The sequence below is a fragment of the Centroberyx affinis genome, unplaced genomic scaffold (genome assembly GCF_046629955.1).
Source record: "Centroberyx affinis isolate AG114_WGS23_722 - 3 ecotype Tasmania unplaced genomic scaffold, CSIRO-AGI_Caff_v1 ptg000489l_1, whole genome shotgun sequence".
NCBI classification, from domain to species: Eukaryota; Metazoa; Chordata; class Actinopteri; order Beryciformes; family Berycidae; genus Centroberyx; species Centroberyx affinis.
Genome location: NW_027279143.1, coordinates 70,265 through 87,083, shown reverse-complemented (window position 1 = coordinate 87,083; position 16,819 = coordinate 70,265). Strand labels below are relative to the sequence as shown.

The following is a 16,819-nucleotide window of genomic DNA, read 5'->3' as shown; positions in this document are numbered from 1 at the left end:
GTCCTCTCTTTCTCTTTTTTCAGTTTTATTCAAAGTAACAAGTCATAAGATACAAAGAAATAATGTATCACTTATTGACACTATACAACTTCTCCATTTTATGGAAGTCATCAACATAATGAGTCATCATCGAGTAAAGAAATAACACAGAAGAAGGAATTAAATAGAATTCATTCAACATTTCAAAAGAGCGGGTAGCAATGAGTACTTTGTCATTATTTGCTGGCCATCCTTTTTTCCTTTGTTTTGACCTTTTTACAATGAATAAACAAGTGAAAAAAAATAGTGCAAGCATTTCTTAGAAGCCACTGGAAAATGGTGTCTGAAACATGAGAAGCACCCACCTCATGCAGCAGCTTCTCCAGCTTCTCCTGCAGCTCCATGAAGTACCTGGAGGTGACCAGGCCTTTCTGGGACTTGTCCAGACAGTCTCTGGCCAGCTCGACCAGCTGATGCTGAATGAAGCCCAGCACGCCGTCGGCCAGGGGCAGCGCACAGCCTGGGGAATACTCTGCAATGATGTCCAGCAGACGACCCTCCATCTGGGCTGTCGCCTGGGAAACAACAAGGACAGAAGACTTGTGTGATAGCAGTATTATACAAACTGTCGCCTGGGGAACGGTAAAGGAGATGAGGACAGGGAGGAAACTTCATTTAAACTGTGCAAAAAGGGTGAGATACACCTTATGTACACCTTATAAGGTCTAAATACTGGGTTTTAGTAAGTTCTTCAAATATTGTTTGATGGCTAAATGGGTCACTGGAATTGAAACAACAGATGATACCATATATTTGAGCTGTATAGTGTTGGTGACGAGAATATGAAAGTGAAAGAGAGAGACAGAGAGAGAGAGAGAAAGAAAGAGAGAGAGCGAAAGAAAGAGAGAGAGAGAGAGAGAGAGAATTAGAAATAGAGGCTGAAGAAGCATTCACCGTACCTTGGGAAAGCGCTCTTTGTAAACGTGATTCATCATGACAATCTCATTGTCAAATGTTCCACAGGTCCGCCCAGGGCTGCATGAGAAACAGGCAAAACAGACATGTTAAAGAAGATAAAGAGATACAAAGTGACAATAAACATCATATTTGGATGGCACAGACAGAGACAAACATTCACAGACCCAAAATCTGGATCAGATAAAAGCACACACAGAAACACAAACTAACAGGGGAAGGGAGGGGAGGAGGGATGCGAGAGGCTGGTACTACAGGGTAATGTTTAATTCCTGTTTTGTTTTTTAATTCAATAGAAAAGTATTGGAAAACTATAGAAAGATTAAGGCCACCGCAATGTCAATAGTGAATGCTTTATTGCCAGTGTTTATTGCCACTTGAGTCATAAACAGAGCGTGTTTGAAGTTGACACTTGATTCAGATCAATTTCTCAACTTCAGTATCCATAACCACATCTGTTGTGTGTACAGCAGTTCAGTTTACAAGGCTGAACTGTGCATACCCATTACAAATCAATGTAGTGTCATCAACAATGTTAAAAATAGTGACCCTGGGTGCCTCTATATACTGTATATATCACATGTTACAAATATAGTATCAACACGTTACGTGCACTTCACTACTATTTCAGGGTAACGTCAACAGTTGCACATGCAGTCTGGTTTTATTTAAGGGCAACATGAACAGTTAAACTCTTGGGAACTATTAGGGGGGATACGAAATGCTGCACACACCCACTGGTACTATTTCAGAGCAACATCAACAGTTGTCCATCGACTATTTCAAGGCAACTGCGAGTGCCAATGCATGCAGTAATTCAAAGCTGTTTTTTAACTGCATTACAAAATCAGGTTACATAAATTGCATAAGCTACATAATCTTACAGTTTAACTGGCCAAATCCCTTGGTGCCGTTTTCTCTCCGGTCTTGTAGGAATTAAGTTGTTGGAGGGATTGGGGAAATCTGATTTTCCATTTGTGAGGGGTGTCAAATTTATAAACCATCTCAAAGACAGAGGGGTAAAGACACAACTATAGGCAATAGTGCAGTCAGTATGCAGTTTGGAGTATATTCAATTCTGTGCATAAAATATAGAGTATACCCACTCTAACAGGCGGACACACCTACAACACTGCAAGCTTTTGACATAAACTATATATTGGAACATTTCATATTTTTAAAACATGACTTTATCTAGAGCCTTCTCTACCAACCACAGGCTAGTCCTATATGTTTATGTGTGTGTGTGTGTGTGTTTGAGTGTGCATTTGTGGTATGTGTTTGTGTCTGCGGCCGTCCATGCCTGTTGTGCCAACATAGGCAGGAACACGTCATAGAAAAACCAACCACATCAAGACCGCGCCACCACCCTCCACAGCCCATCATAAATGTCTCCAGCAGCCTCAAAACCCACCACTGCTAGAACCATTTAGATGTTTGTCACAGTTTTATGAGTGCAGCGATGCTATATGATGAGGAAATGTCAAGCGCTAATCCAGGGGATCACTAGTATGCAGCGAGGAGTTATTTTCCAGACCTGCATGAAGTAATTATCCCACCATTATCAAATCCTCCCACCCAGCCCACTTGTGGCTGTGCTGAGCTTGCCTATGAACAATGCTTCATCTTTTATAAGCCTACTTATACTTTTATGGTGTTATCACACTCAGTTCTGATTGGCCAATGAACTCATTCTGAGGTCTGTTATTTCTGAATAACAGGCCGCTGTTTCACATCTAATCATATCACTCCGCCGTCAAGAAGTCTGGTGGATCTTGTTGATTTCTAATCAAATCAATATGCAACACCTGTGCCAAAAAGAAGTTACTCCTTGGTTACTGCTGACAAACATTCAGCTGACCAAGGTTACAAACATGGAAGATTCTTCCAATACTACTTTTCATAGCAAGGCACGAAACTTTGATTGCTGGTTAGAGGTTGAATGGTTGTACCAGGACTGCAACCAGTTCTGCTACAGTGCCCATGACGCTAGCTACAGACATACTTTCGAGCAAATAGTATCATTCAAATCCAAGCTACCTGAGACTGCGCGAGCGGAGCCTGACAGTGGGCAAGGGATGCACTCCTTCTTCGTCCGCCACGCTCTCTGTGCTGCGGAAGTGTTTGAACAGGAAGTGGAGGTCATCTTGCGTGGGCTGGAAGGGCAACTGGTGCAACAACTCCTGGGAGGACGAAGACTGAGGGGAGAAAAGGAGAGGGAATGGGGAAAGAGAGGGAGGGGGAAATGGAAAGAGAAAAGGTATATATAGAAAGGAGAGAGTGTGAGAGAGGTTAGTGTACTGAAATTAATTGCAAATATGTACAATAAGTACAATTAATCACTGAATAACCTGAAGCCACATTCATTTCCTACTTTTATTTGCACATAAATTTACATCTATTATCTTAATCGACTTTTCTACTTCAGATTTAGCTTCTGCAGCTTTGAAGATACATAACATCCTGTGTTAAAAGGCTTCCTCTGATAAAAGAGTCACGCCACCACTCCCTCTCAGATTCACTCATTAGCCTGTTAATGCGCAGAATCCTAAAGACTTTCATGCTGCGGCATAGATCTGAATTAGATGTCACACTTAACAAGGACATCAGCCCATGCTGTGAGAGTGAGGCAGCAATAAAGCACAACACCATAAATCCCTTGTCAGTCTTAAAAAAGGATTAAGTGAGCTTTACTGTTCTGTTCTCCTGAAACAGGATTTCTTTCTCTACCTCTGCCCCAAGGCAGGCGGCGTGGCTGTTGAGCCGGCCATGTATGCGTTCGTTTTCTCTTTCCAAACCAAAATGTGTGACATGCAGCCTGGAATTTATGAGAATCCCTGTCTGGCTGGGATCTCGTGTTTCACTGGAGGAAGGGCAAAAGGAAGCCGAGCAGCTCATCTGACTGGAGGACAGAGACGAGCCTGAGAGACAGAGAAGAAGTGAGAGGAAAACAGAGGGAAAAAGAGAGAAACAGAGAGACAGATGGAAAAGAGAGGGGGCAGAGAGAAGAGAGCGACGAAGAGACAGAGAAAACAAGTGAGAAAGAGGGGGAGAGAGAGAGATACCCTGAGGAGGAAACTAGAGAGGCGTCGGTGCCAAGCGAGCGCAGCATAAAGACCTCACTGACAGCGGCCCTGAAAGGGGCATTGTGTGGGAGGGCTGACCTCACCGTCTCCGAGCCATGTGGTTGGCCGGACAAAATTACAGCCGTGACAGAAGACCCGGTTATTGTTTTTATGACCAACTGCAGTTTCAGCAACGACTTCCAAGACAAAGTCTTGAGATAATCACCACAGAAACTGCCAACACGCGGCTGACGGGCGCAGCCGGCCCGCTCAGTCGGCTCCCTGCATTTGACTTCCTCTCAAAAGGAAAGGTTGACTGAGGAAATGTGCAATGCCATCCAGTCACTTGTGTGATGTCATCCAGGAAAAAAACCGCTGCATTTCAACAAGTCTTGTGTTATTCTAGTGATTAGCCCAATTATTCCTGTACTTTCCCTTGGTCAAGGCAGACTGTTCAAACTACAGCTCAAATCACTGGGGTACAAACTCCTGAAGAGGTCTTAAAGAAAGCAGAATATGTCTTACAATGGCAAACATTTAAAAAATAAAACAATTATTCAATGAAGAAGGCCACACACTGAAATATTAGCTATAGGTCTAATGTTTACAACAACACTGAATTGCCTATCGTACCTAAAATACTAAGAAATGTGATGCCTAATTCATCCAGTAAAATACATAAGGAGTGGAATTTTGTGTGTTTTGGGGGTCATTTACATAAAGATATCCCCCCAGAAATTCACACTACTTTGATTTTCACTACTGTCAACCTTCCAATCAGCCATCTTTGATCACGAGTCTCACTGAATAAATCATTCCAGCAAAAACTTTGGGAATGGAAAATGAGGATTCATCCCCATTTCCTTTCCCACTCCCCTGCAGTGAAAAGCATGATGAAAAGCCGATGATGGAGGGATGGATCATCATTGGACGTATCCCGTAACGACCAATGACTCATGGTCCGTCTCTCTGCAATGATGTCCATCTCCAATCAGCTGTTTTATATAAATCAACTGCTGCTGAAAGTATGATCGACCAGACCAACACGTAATACTGTCGTCATGATGTTAAGTTCTCTGCTCACCTCACTCAAAAGGTTTTCATAGTGTCACTACTCGCATCGGTCAAGCAAACGACTCCAACTGTATTTTGAAGTTCACATACACTACAGATGACATGAGGTCAGTCATGAACACTTCAACCACTTTAAACTTTTATGAGGCCTGTCACCTCTAAACCACTTAATAATATAATAGTATAATAATAATAATATACACCTTCGTTCATCTAAAATGTGAGCCGAGAACTTGCTTTAAAACCTGATATACTGTAAATCAACAACCTTTTACAGCTGTATTTTTTTCCTCACAACACCTACTCTGTATGAAATCTGACAGGATTTACAGCTCAGTGATACCTCTGCCACAGGTTTACAGGACACCGCGGCCCAATGGACATCTGACTGATTGATACACTGAGTATTAGTGACACAAGCAGCTAAATACTCCCATGGCAGTGTTTTAGAGAGAGGGTGAATATTTGATGAAGGGGAGAGAGAGGGAGGGAGAGGGAGACAGAGGGAGAGAGAGGAAGATGGTGGCAGGGAGATGAAGAGAGAGACAGAAACAGACTCTACTTACAGATACTGATGAACTTGGTGGGTTGGTGCAGTAGCCAGAAGAGGGAACAGAAGCCACAGACCATCTCCGTCCATCCGCTCTGTAGAGACAGTACAGTAACAGGCTGCTCAGTGCTGGCTGGTTATCACATGTGAAACCTACACATCCTGTTGACTCACTCCAATCTTCAAAATGTCCCTTACCATTTGCTTGCTCAAATGTCATTGTAATAAATGATGTGTCCATACAGCCTTGAGGCAAATAGATAACGTCTTAATCATGCTTGAAAGTGTCGTCATATAAAGGGAGAAATAACGATTCTCATTTTCTTACCTTTCAGTACGGGCCAGTTGGCTAAATAGATTCAGAAAGAGGGATGGCATGGGCACAAATGGAGAGAGAGAGAGAGAGAGAGAGAGAGATAAAGAGAGGAAGAGGGGCAGACAGAGAGACAGGGAGACAGAGTGAGAGAGAAAACAAACAGCGTTTAATGATAGTGACAGACTAAGCCTGGCTGTCACACTCACACTCCTGTTTGTCTGTCACAGCTCACAGCCAGTGGTGGGCTGCTGAACACCTGCCAAGCTGCTATCATATTGCAGCACAGTGACCCACAGACACCTACTCCGTGACTCACATACACACACACGCACACGCACACAAATACACGCATATACACACAATCAGCCTGCACCCACAGACACACGCCTAGAAACACGTGCCCACACCCGTTGGAAACTTCAACCTTGATTTTTTTATTTGTCCCTGTGAAATTTCCACTTGTAACACTTCACACTTTTCCTCCTTCGCCTTTGCCCCCACCTACTTATCCATCCAATATGGCAAGGAGTCACTCTGAGGACATGGCCCAATTTCTTTGACAGCTTTGAGGATTCAATCCGTCATGACATGGACGGCCAAATGTTCCTCACAGAAACCGGCTCTTGGGGGGGGGGAACGCGTCGCTAAATCAGAGGCGACATAATGAAATTGGGAGGGTTCTTCTGTTGGGAAGCGTGAGCGAGAACCGAGGATTAGTGATTTTTATTAGATATGTGCGTGTCTCATCTGGTTCCATATCCAATATTTGTGGCATCCGCTATATGTTATTAAATGAAATGCCTTACTACTGTCACTAGGTTGGCGTATTAAGGTCCCATAGGGCTTAAGAAGATAGGGGCTAAGATTAAAAACAGGGGTTTAAAGTCAATGTTAGAACCAATGTCTGGGGTGTAAAGTGGGGAAAAAAATATTGTAGGTCAGAGTGTTGGTAATCCCACTCTGATTAGAAATTGATCACACCCCAAGGTTAAAGGAATAGTTCACCCAAAAATGAAAATAATGTCATCATCTACTCACCCTCATGCCAGTTGAAACACAGGTGAAGTTTGTCCATATAACACACAGGGAGGCTGCCAGCACAACTCCATAGCAGCCTTCTCCAAAACAACTGAAGTCAGTGGGGACCAGTTCTTCAGAGTTCCAAAAAGACCTACAGTATATTTACACCATAATTTAGTGCAAATCTTAACGACAGCTGAGTGATTTGCAAAAAATAATGGTGTATAGATCTTTCTATTCACAGTGTGATTGTTTGGCTGTTTTTGTTTTGGAACTCTAAAGAACAGGTCCCCATTGACTGCAGTTGTTTTGGAGAAGGCTGCTACCAAGTTGTGCTGGCAACCTCCCTGTGTGTTATATGGACTAACAAATTTCACCTGTGTTTCATTTGGCATGAGGGTGAGTAGATGATGACAGATTTTTCATTTTTGGGTGAACTATTCCTTTAAAGTAAAGCATCTTTTAGGGTGCTGCATTTGCAAGGAAGAGGATATGCTGCAACTAATAGATTTTGTGTCACCCTCAGGATGCTTCATTATCACGGAGCTCCATCATAGATAGAATAGAATCGAAAAAAATCTCATTTGTCATCTACCGGCAACCCTGGCTATACATGTCTGTCCATTTCATGTTTACATCACAAAATAATTGCACAAACAGCAGGGCTATATGGCCTGTGAATAACAAATACACCCAGTGGAGCTCTCAAAAGTGCAGTCACAGCATCTATCCCCACACTGGCAGCTTAAAAAGCCTCAATAAATTTAGATGAGTCATGCAGCCTTGTGCCAGCCAAATACTTTCAAGAGATATCCCCCCTCCATCTCTGAGGCTAATGGTGCAGCAGACCATACTGCACTGCTGCACATAAAACGTTTGCAACATAAGATATTGGAAATCAGCAAGAATATAAATGAGTAACTTCAAACTACCTTCAATGAAACCCAACCCAAGAACCTACTCATTCTAAAGTATCTACTTTAGAACCAGCCTTCATGTTGTCGTTTTGCCTAAAATCCCACTGTGAGCAAATCAGCTGTGTGAGTATAAATCCTGCAGAGCTAGTTAGAATATTTCCAGGTCTACCAAACCTAACTGGCTTCAACACAGTGTTTCCAGCCACCGGACGAGGATGCTAGCTCCAACTCGTGTTCCTCTAAAGCCCAGTGAATCTACACAGTTATAAGAAGCGTGACAGGATGAGAGAGGGCAAGCTCTGTGCAGTTTTTCCCATAATCACAACAGCTCCCAGTAATGAGTGTGTGCACTGACTTTCCGCCTTAATTGGCTTGACGAATGCCAAGACCCGTGTCCAGCGAGTGGCCCTGGGGCCTTTCAGCTGGTTGGGCATGCTTCACCATTTTCTCATTTCCACTACAGGAGCAAACAGGTCAGGCCGGGGCATGCTCATTATTCATGCTACTCAATTTCCTCCAAAACCCAAATTTCTGTGATTCTCTTTGTGTCTTTTTTGCCAACAGAGATCATTTTTTCACAAAACTATAACTTCAAATAAGCGAACAATGGAGTTGATCCTCTGTTAAAGGCTTTTTGCGTTGGGTTTAGCTCTGTCGCTCATCACTTGACCCTGCTGTGAGAAAGTCACTAATGGAGACGCTTGGCTTTCTGCTGCTCTCACTGTCAGCTCTGATGAGAATGAGATCATTACTACTTCTGTATGAATTACGGCTTTGAATGTATTTCTATGGGGATTTATTCCTTATGACTTGAACTCTTTCAACTTTAGATGACAGTAGTCTTGTTAGATCACAGCCATACCGTGAGGAAAGATTAACTAGCTTCTCAAAAGTTAAAACAGCTTCTTTTTTGGATGCACTCATGTTAGTTAGGTATTGTGCTATTCATTTAAATGAGAATATCAAGTTACTGAGATGCATTTGCTTTGATACTTTCATCAGTTTTATCAATTTCCAGTTCAGGTGTTGGAGAAAACAGTACTGCCGTAACTAGGAATTAAGCTCAGGTACTTCAAACCAAAGCCAGATAACAAGGATTTGACTTAGTTCTTACCTGCGGGCAAACTGGAAGTTGGCAGAAGTGCTGGCAGAGACATTTCTGGGGCTTTCAGAGGGGCTGCTGCCAGCTGCAGAAACACACAATCACAAACTGTTAGGAATGGTTGCAAGCTGAGAGAAATTACTAAAATATGTCAAATTACTTCACTGGCTGTTATGGAGGATATACTATTGAAACGTTTATCTTGTGTGCCTTTTTACTTGATTGGTGAAAAAAAAAATGCTTATCTCTGATCATCTTATCTTGAATTTGCTTCACTTCATTACTCAGTCTGAAACTATCAAATCTTTTCATTCCTGTTAAAATAGAAGCCATTGTTCATACTAAAGTTAACACGGTCTGTGTCTTCACCAACAAATCAAAGAATCTCCGCCAATGGACAACAAGCAGTCCTGCTGTTGGCCAACGCATTGTTACTGAAATGTTTTTGATGCCACTGTGATCAGCCTCTTTTCTCTAAAAGGAAAGCAATGCCGGACACCCGAGGATATGACTAGCAACATAGCAATTCAGTGGGCTGGAGCAAGACATGGGTAGCTGAGAGAAAGATGCATTAAACCATTTTGAAAAAGAAGCTTTGAGGAGGAAATAGAGATGAACAATTAATCGAAAAAAAAAATCAAAATCACAATACGAACTTCTAAAAATTTCCAAATCACATAAGCTGTAATTAATTTCTTGAGACAAAATCACTTTTCTTTAAACAATTTTGAAGTTCTAAAAAACTGATGCCAAAAAAAAACAAGTGAGGATATGAATCAATATTGCAATTGCAATATTCCGTCAAAAAAATCTAAATTCAATTTTTTGTCACTATCTTGCAGCCCTAGGAGGAAACAAGCATTAAATCTCTTGAGCACTATGGACACATTATAATCAACAGCAATGAAAACTCAGTGAACACACCATAAGTCTTGTGACGTACACCATCAAAAGAAATGTGATGCTCAAGGCAGATATAGGAGACAAAACAGCTAATGTGGCGGTGTCAGCTGCCACAGACGAACCCTTCAACTCGTCATTCCATCTTCACGTGGTTGTCTGTTATCTGTGTGCGTGCATCTATGCGAGTGCATTGAACCTCTAGTCGAATTACCAACTGCATCACACATCGAGCAGAGCAGACAAATAGAAAAACAACACACAAGTACCTGTGGCAAGTGGGAGGGGTGAAAGCGGTCGTGAGAGCGTGGGCGAAGGGGTCCCGACCGCCAGACTCCTTCTCTTGTTGTTACGGGAACTGTGAGAGGTGAAAAAAAAACAAAAAGAGACAAAACATTTGCTTATGCAATGTTATTAGAATTACAAACAAGATGGCCCAGTGGCTAGACAGGATTGTTTTATTTTTCCATGTACAGCTTGTTTATCAGTCGTTATCAGCGCAGGATACAGCCGTATGGTAAAATAAAACACAGTCAACCTATGAATTCTGGTTGGTCATCAAGATAAGAAAATCACTGATATATTTACATATATACACATACACGTATATATACAAACACATACTGTATGTGTGTACACATATAAACACACACACACACAAACACACACACAAAGCATGTATTGTGTATTATGCATTACTGTCTGGTAATGTGTCAGCACCAGTTAACCAGGTCAAATTCCTTGTGCACAGTGCACTCACACTTGGAGAATGAAAGTGATTCAGAATGTAGGGGTGGCCATAATAATGGAAACACCTAATAATATATGAATATCAGGTAAATAATGAGAAGTCATTTGCTTCAGAACAGCTTCACTCCTTGAAATGCTGCCATACAAGTCCTGAATTATGTAGGAAAAGCCTCCAATTCTTTGAAGGATGAAGGAGGTAGAAATCTAGTTCCAATAAAGGATCAATGATGTTTAGATCTGGGGATTGGGAGGGTCATGGAAGGAGTTTCACTTCATCCTTAAATCATGAAACCACTGTTGAATTTGTTTAGCAGTCTGTATGGAAGCATTATCATCTGGGAATCTGGGAACATCATGAGGGAACAGTGTTTGCACCACAGGGAGCACCTGGTCCTGTAAAACAGCCTCAAATTCCTTGGCTGTTACACAACTGTGCATCAGACCTAACGTCTCCCACTAAATGGCTGTCCATACCATTACAGATCCTCCACCATGTTTAACAGGTGGCAACAACAGACATTGTGGGTAGGGCTGGGCGATAATTCAATATTATCGTTTATCGTCTTTCAGTGGAATCATATCGTGATGATATGAAGATATTTTAATATTGTGACACACATTTCTGCTGTCTAAATTGATGATGACAAGCAAATTTTACTTAAAAACTCTAATAAAATGAGGTATGGTAGGAATATTATTTGAATATTTCTGTTTTGTTTGACATCACACCTAACATTACCATTCGGTTCAATGAGATGAACATCAATTTGATTATTTAACATGATTTTGCATACATGAACCATATTGTGATATATATTGATAGAGAAAAATCCTTATGATTATCATGATATTGATTTCAACCATATCGCCCAGCCCTAATTGTGGGTTTAACTCATCCTTTGGCTTTCTCCAAACATAACTAGTCTGAAGGTAGGAAAATGCATCTTTGTACGTTGACCTTGAATACATGCAGTTTCTGAATGGCAGCCCTGCCTTAAATACCGGCCTATTTAAAGCTTACGTTGTACAGTTCTTGTTGAGACTGAGGTGTTGATTCAATTCTGTGGTCATTTTTGAGGCCATTTTCTGTTTCTTAGTTAATTCAAAGTTGAAAATGTGTTATTTTATCCACATGCTGTATGCATGTATGTATATAAAGCAGGGCCTGCAGGCATCTGTCCACCCTGGTGCTGGCTCTATATTTAAGTCTTGATTCACAGAATAGAATTGGGACTCCTTGTCGGTTTGTTGTTGCATCCCCCATAAGCCTGGTCTGCTGCCATCCTGCTCTCTGCTACTGATGTTCTTCCTGGTGATATCAATGCTGTCTCTCTCTGGCAGTGACCTAAAATAATTGAGGAGCTCAGACGACAACCAAGTCTGACATTTCTGGGTCGGCGCTGAGGCAGATTCACACAGTATATGGCCCCCAACCCAAAAAGACTCAAACTGGCAGAGACTGCACAGTAACAAGAGAGGAGTGAGAGCCAATAACTGCTTGACTGAAGCGTCAAAACATCTACAGCGCTCCCACCACGGAAAAACACTTTCAGAATGCCATTTTGTTCTTATCAGAAAATAAATAAACAGACACCCTTTTCTCTCACTGGGAGAAGGCAGCCTGGGCAAAATGGCATCAAAGCATCACTGTATCACACCAGGACCACGTGACAGCTTTATCAACACATAGCAGTGATAAGGCTATTCAAGTTTTGGAGGAACAAAAGTGGTTTGTAGGGACTTTGCAGAGAGCCAGGTTGCGTGATGAATACTGGCCACTGAGGCGGGTCGGCACGCTGCTGCGGTCTGTTGGTAGTCAAGGGCTACATTTATTCATTAAGTCATGGTGTGTTGAATGAGTAACATGGCCACAGTGTTAGCATGACTCTAGAGCCGATACCTGACCCCAGCCTATATAGAGAAGTGGATAGTTTGATCTGTCAAATGGATATTCCAGAGGATTTCTTTAGCATCCTACAATAGAAAATGATGTAAATTACATTTATCTCAATATATGAGGGGATTGTTTTTCTTTTAAGATCATTTCCAAAACTTACCAGTGTTAAGCGCTTATGAGTAACCAATTCATATATTGATCAGCAATGGAATATGCCCCTTATAAAAACTATAGTACATTTTAGAATGATACAGTACAAGTATCACAGCAAAACTACTATTCCCTATAGGAATATTGTATTGATACCATAGGAGATAAAATGTCATTAACTATGATACAGTCACTATGAAGTCACTATTGAGTAACACAGACACACTGTAAGTCCTTGCAGGAAAATTACAGGCACATTACAGTGATTTTTTCGTCAAGGCTGATTACATTTACCTAATCAATAAAGGCACAGACTTTTATGTCGCTGTAATCACGTCCAACAGTGTGTGCTTATCTACAGTCACTAACCAGATCAGTGTATCGATCAGCATCGGGACTTTCTGTCTCTATATGCGACAGCTGGCAGCACTGCTAGACAATGCAGTCTGCCCCCACAACACTCTACAATGGCCACGTTTCTGTCGGAAACAAAAAACTAGGGCGGATGTATCCGACACATACTGTAGGCTATTCCTACAGAAACCACAACGGCACATCAGTCTGAGCTGCAATATAACGCTATAAAACGCAGCGGGCTGTGTGTGTGTGTGTGCGTGTGTGCTGTGAATCAAATAGCTCAACATAAATGTCCAACAAATTGCTGTTTGTCAGGCAATGAATGGCACGGCTCAGTGGAGAGCTGATGACAACTGGAGACAAAACAGACGGAGCCTATGCGCTTTGCATCAGTTTAGTCAAGATTGTATCGATTCCCTTCGGGGCGGGTGGGAGAGACACATTCAGAAAAATCTGTTAAAAATACATTGCCTTTACCTTTTGGATCTTTTCATCATGGCCCCAGTCACGAAACTAGTTTTGTAGCTCGGCAAGACGGTCCAATAGTAATTTTGGTCAGACATGATGATGGTGACCGAAAAAGTCAATCCAGACACGTAAATTATCTTCTATAGTCGGAGCATCATCCTAAAACAGTCTTTCCTCTGGAGTTACTGGAGGTAGGCCAGTACGCAGTGTACGAAACCAGAAACTCCATTCAGGGTTGGTACAAACTGACCCCAGACCCACGGCGCAGCAGTTGGGCAGTGAGCGACTGCGGCAGCCATGCCCGCTCCGTTTCGTCTCCCTATCAACAACAAAATTACCGGGACGCTCCGTCTTCCGCAGGATACGACATTACCGAGCGATACCTTCGCCAAAACACAAAAAGTGATACAAAGTTTCCAGCAACAGCGCCGCGTAACCGTGTCAGCAGCACGTCGGAAAGAGGAGGGACTAGTGCTGCCTTCAGGCACTGTCGGAAATATCGGCGTTACGAGGAGAACGACGAACGTCCCAACAGAAAGGTAAATATGACTGGGCGAATTTGGTATTTTTTATGATACCCGAGATGTGACGTTTAGTGGGCTGAGAGCATTGAAACTGTGTCAGTAATAGATGGTATGCCTATTGATATATAATCAAATTTTGGCTAATGCACAAATTAAAACAACAATTAATGTGCATTTTAAATTTTGAACAAAACAAAAAAAGAATATAACAGCGACCAAAAAAGTCATTTTATTACTGGGTATATTATGTTATTATCTCCGACCAAAGACACTTGCGTGCCAAGTCCTATTTACCAGTTCCAGTTCGTACGTAGGAGCCTACGAGGAGCACGTGAAGGCAGCAGAGTGGTAACGCCGCTGATAGAGGAAGTTGTCATTCGGGAATGTTGTCTTCATGTGACGATATGGTCCTCAAGGTTTACATGGCTTTCAAGGACCAGACAGTAGGCCATAGGAGCTCAAACTGTTTTCTTAATTTTTACCTAGCCAATATCATTGTTTGTGATCAAATTCAAATGAATTACTTCAAATAAGCAGGCATATATAACAATTTATATACACAGTAGCTATATGGTGTACCATATACCATATGGTGTACCATAGCTATATAGACCTAGTTATATTTCTGTCAAACACAAAAAACATAGTAATCCTATAAAACATTTTAATTGGCTACTATACAAATGTCACAGCAAAGCAATAAGGTCACTATAAACTCACTATTGAGTATCACAGACACACTATAGAAATATTATAGTGATTCCTTAGAGAAACCATGTATGTATCTTTAGTAACCCGTGCATCTTACATCTTCTAACTCCACAGAGGCAACTGGGGAGCTTCTCAACTTTAAGTGGCCACCACCATCAAGATACAAAGAATATCTACTACCATTTTAGATTTTCTACCCAGTTTTAGTTCACATCAACACTGCCCTCCAACATAACATGCCTAAAATGAAAATTCACCCCTTGTTTTGTCTTGAACACCTTGACTGGCAGGGAAACAAATAGGTGACCAACACAAACATTTTTAAACTCATTGTGTGTCCATGAGATTCTGAAACCAGTAAGTCTTTAATCCATGATCTGCTGTTAGTATCTCTTGTCATATTGTTTCCGTCTCAGTGAAACCAACTAGAATCAGGGAAAACCCCACAACAACTTGAGTCAGTAATGACATTGATTTTGTTTTTTTTCCTGGAACACCTCCTTCCTGCTTAAGGAGCGAACCCACAAGTAAATTCACTCGTACTGCTCAGTTGTGTCACTCCCCTATTGACAAGACTTGACGCCAGCTGCCACTACGGCGTGAATTCAAATTAATCACCCACCAATTATTTATGCTGCTCAGACATGGAGGGGGAAAATGATTCATGGAAAAAAAAATATTGTGGCAAAAACAACGGCATGCGGTATCCTGTAAGAGCCGTTTTGCTTGCTCAGCTACAGCTCACATCCGTCAAAAACACATTGACGACCCAGTGGACACTGGATTATCAATTTTACTGTAGCCAGATGGGAAAGATTGATTCAGATATTCATCCAACATGAATGACAGACCGCATTGCGTATTCATAAATTTCTACCAAAAAGCATGGGGTGAGTTTTTATCTCTCATCCTGTGCTGATTGTCTGCATGACTCTTCCTTTGTTTTCATGTCAGAGTATATTGCAGCCTGTCTCTCTCTGTCTCTTGTAAAACCTGTCTGAGCGGTGAGGCTCTCAGGCAGCTTCAGATGGTCTTGCCTCTCAGGAAAGTGCCAAGTAAATGTCTGCTGCTGCTGTGACATATTGCTAGCATGCACCAAAGCTGACAAGTGACAAATAACACCTGGTTGGTCTGGTTGGAGTGGTGTATGTGTGTGTGTGTGTGTGTGTGTGTGTTATAGGGTTAGGGTTAAGGGGCCAAAAAAGAGAAAGACTGTGACAGAGCACCAAATGAGTCAATTGATAACACTTACACATTTCCCCTGCGTGGAAGACTCAGCTCTTTCTGGAATGGAAGAAAAAGGAAAGATTTAATTAAGCAGGCTAAAAGAAAAACATATTGCTGTTTTCATGGCAACAGAAACATTGCTTTGATATGCAGATGTCAGGCATCGCTGTTTGAGCAGAGACAGGTGTCTGCTGTTCGACAAGAGGCCTAATTTCCAAATCATTATCTTCTCCTTGTCAGGGGAGAGTTCTGTTCTGGTTTTTGACAATACTGTCGTAGGTTTCCGTGGTGATGAAAATACAAGCAATTATGCAGATTGCCTCCTCTCTATAGAGTGAAACTGGAAGGTATTTGTATATCTTAAACAGACCTTCACATTCATAAGATGTAAGAAAAGCCAAGGCTACAGCAGGTTTTTCAGATGCAGTTTTTCAGTGATTATCCCTCTCTCCATCACTCCTCCTTATCTTCCTTTCTGTGCAGCGTAAATATCATTAGCTACAGTATGGCCTAGTTTCTTGTGTGTCAAGTGGGTCTTCGTATTCACAGGCATTTAGTGCTGAGGGCTGCATGCTGGGACTGAAAGCCCATACTGCTTTTCAGCCCAGGCAACTGCAAATCTGTGCTTCCTAATCACAATTTGAAGGACGGTCAATGGAGGGAGAATTAAGATGGCATTTAGACTGGCAGAGCTTGTGCTGCAATTCATTTAAAGGCTACCTGCACCTCTCCATTCAAATGCACACCTTTTCTGAGAACAGTCCATTTCAAACAAGTGATTGATGAATCTCTTCAACAGTTACATTTCCTAACAAGGTGAGTCTTGGGTGTTTAAGC

The 16,819-nt window shown here is 41.9% G+C and overlaps 1 protein-coding gene across 2 annotated transcripts in view; it reads right to left on the bottom strand.

Moving 5' to 3' along the window:
• The window catches only part of mast3a (microtubule associated serine/threonine kinase 3a), a 31,577-nt gene extending 17,675 nt beyond the window's left edge, over nucleotides 1-13,902 (bottom strand). For both annotated transcript variants that reach the window (XM_071517391.1, XM_071517392.1), the window contains exons 1-8: nucleotides 13,530-13,902; nucleotides 10,168-10,256; nucleotides 9,011-9,083; nucleotides 5,972-5,992; nucleotides 5,660-5,738; nucleotides 2,995-3,152; nucleotides 939-1,014; nucleotides 345-554 (exon numbers count right to left, since the gene is read on the bottom strand). In XM_071517391.1, coding sequence (XP_071373492.1) covers nucleotides 345-554; nucleotides 939-1,014; nucleotides 2,995-3,152; nucleotides 5,660-5,738; nucleotides 5,972-5,992; nucleotides 9,011-9,083; nucleotides 10,168-10,256; nucleotides 13,530-13,615 — 792 coding nt within the window. In that variant the 5' untranslated portion in view covers nucleotides 13,616-13,902. The remainder of the gene's footprint in view (nucleotides 1-344; nucleotides 555-938; nucleotides 1,015-2,994; nucleotides 3,153-5,659; nucleotides 5,739-5,971; nucleotides 5,993-9,010; nucleotides 9,084-10,167; nucleotides 10,257-13,529) is intronic.
• Between the last annotated feature and the right edge of the window lie 2,917 nt (nucleotides 13,903-16,819).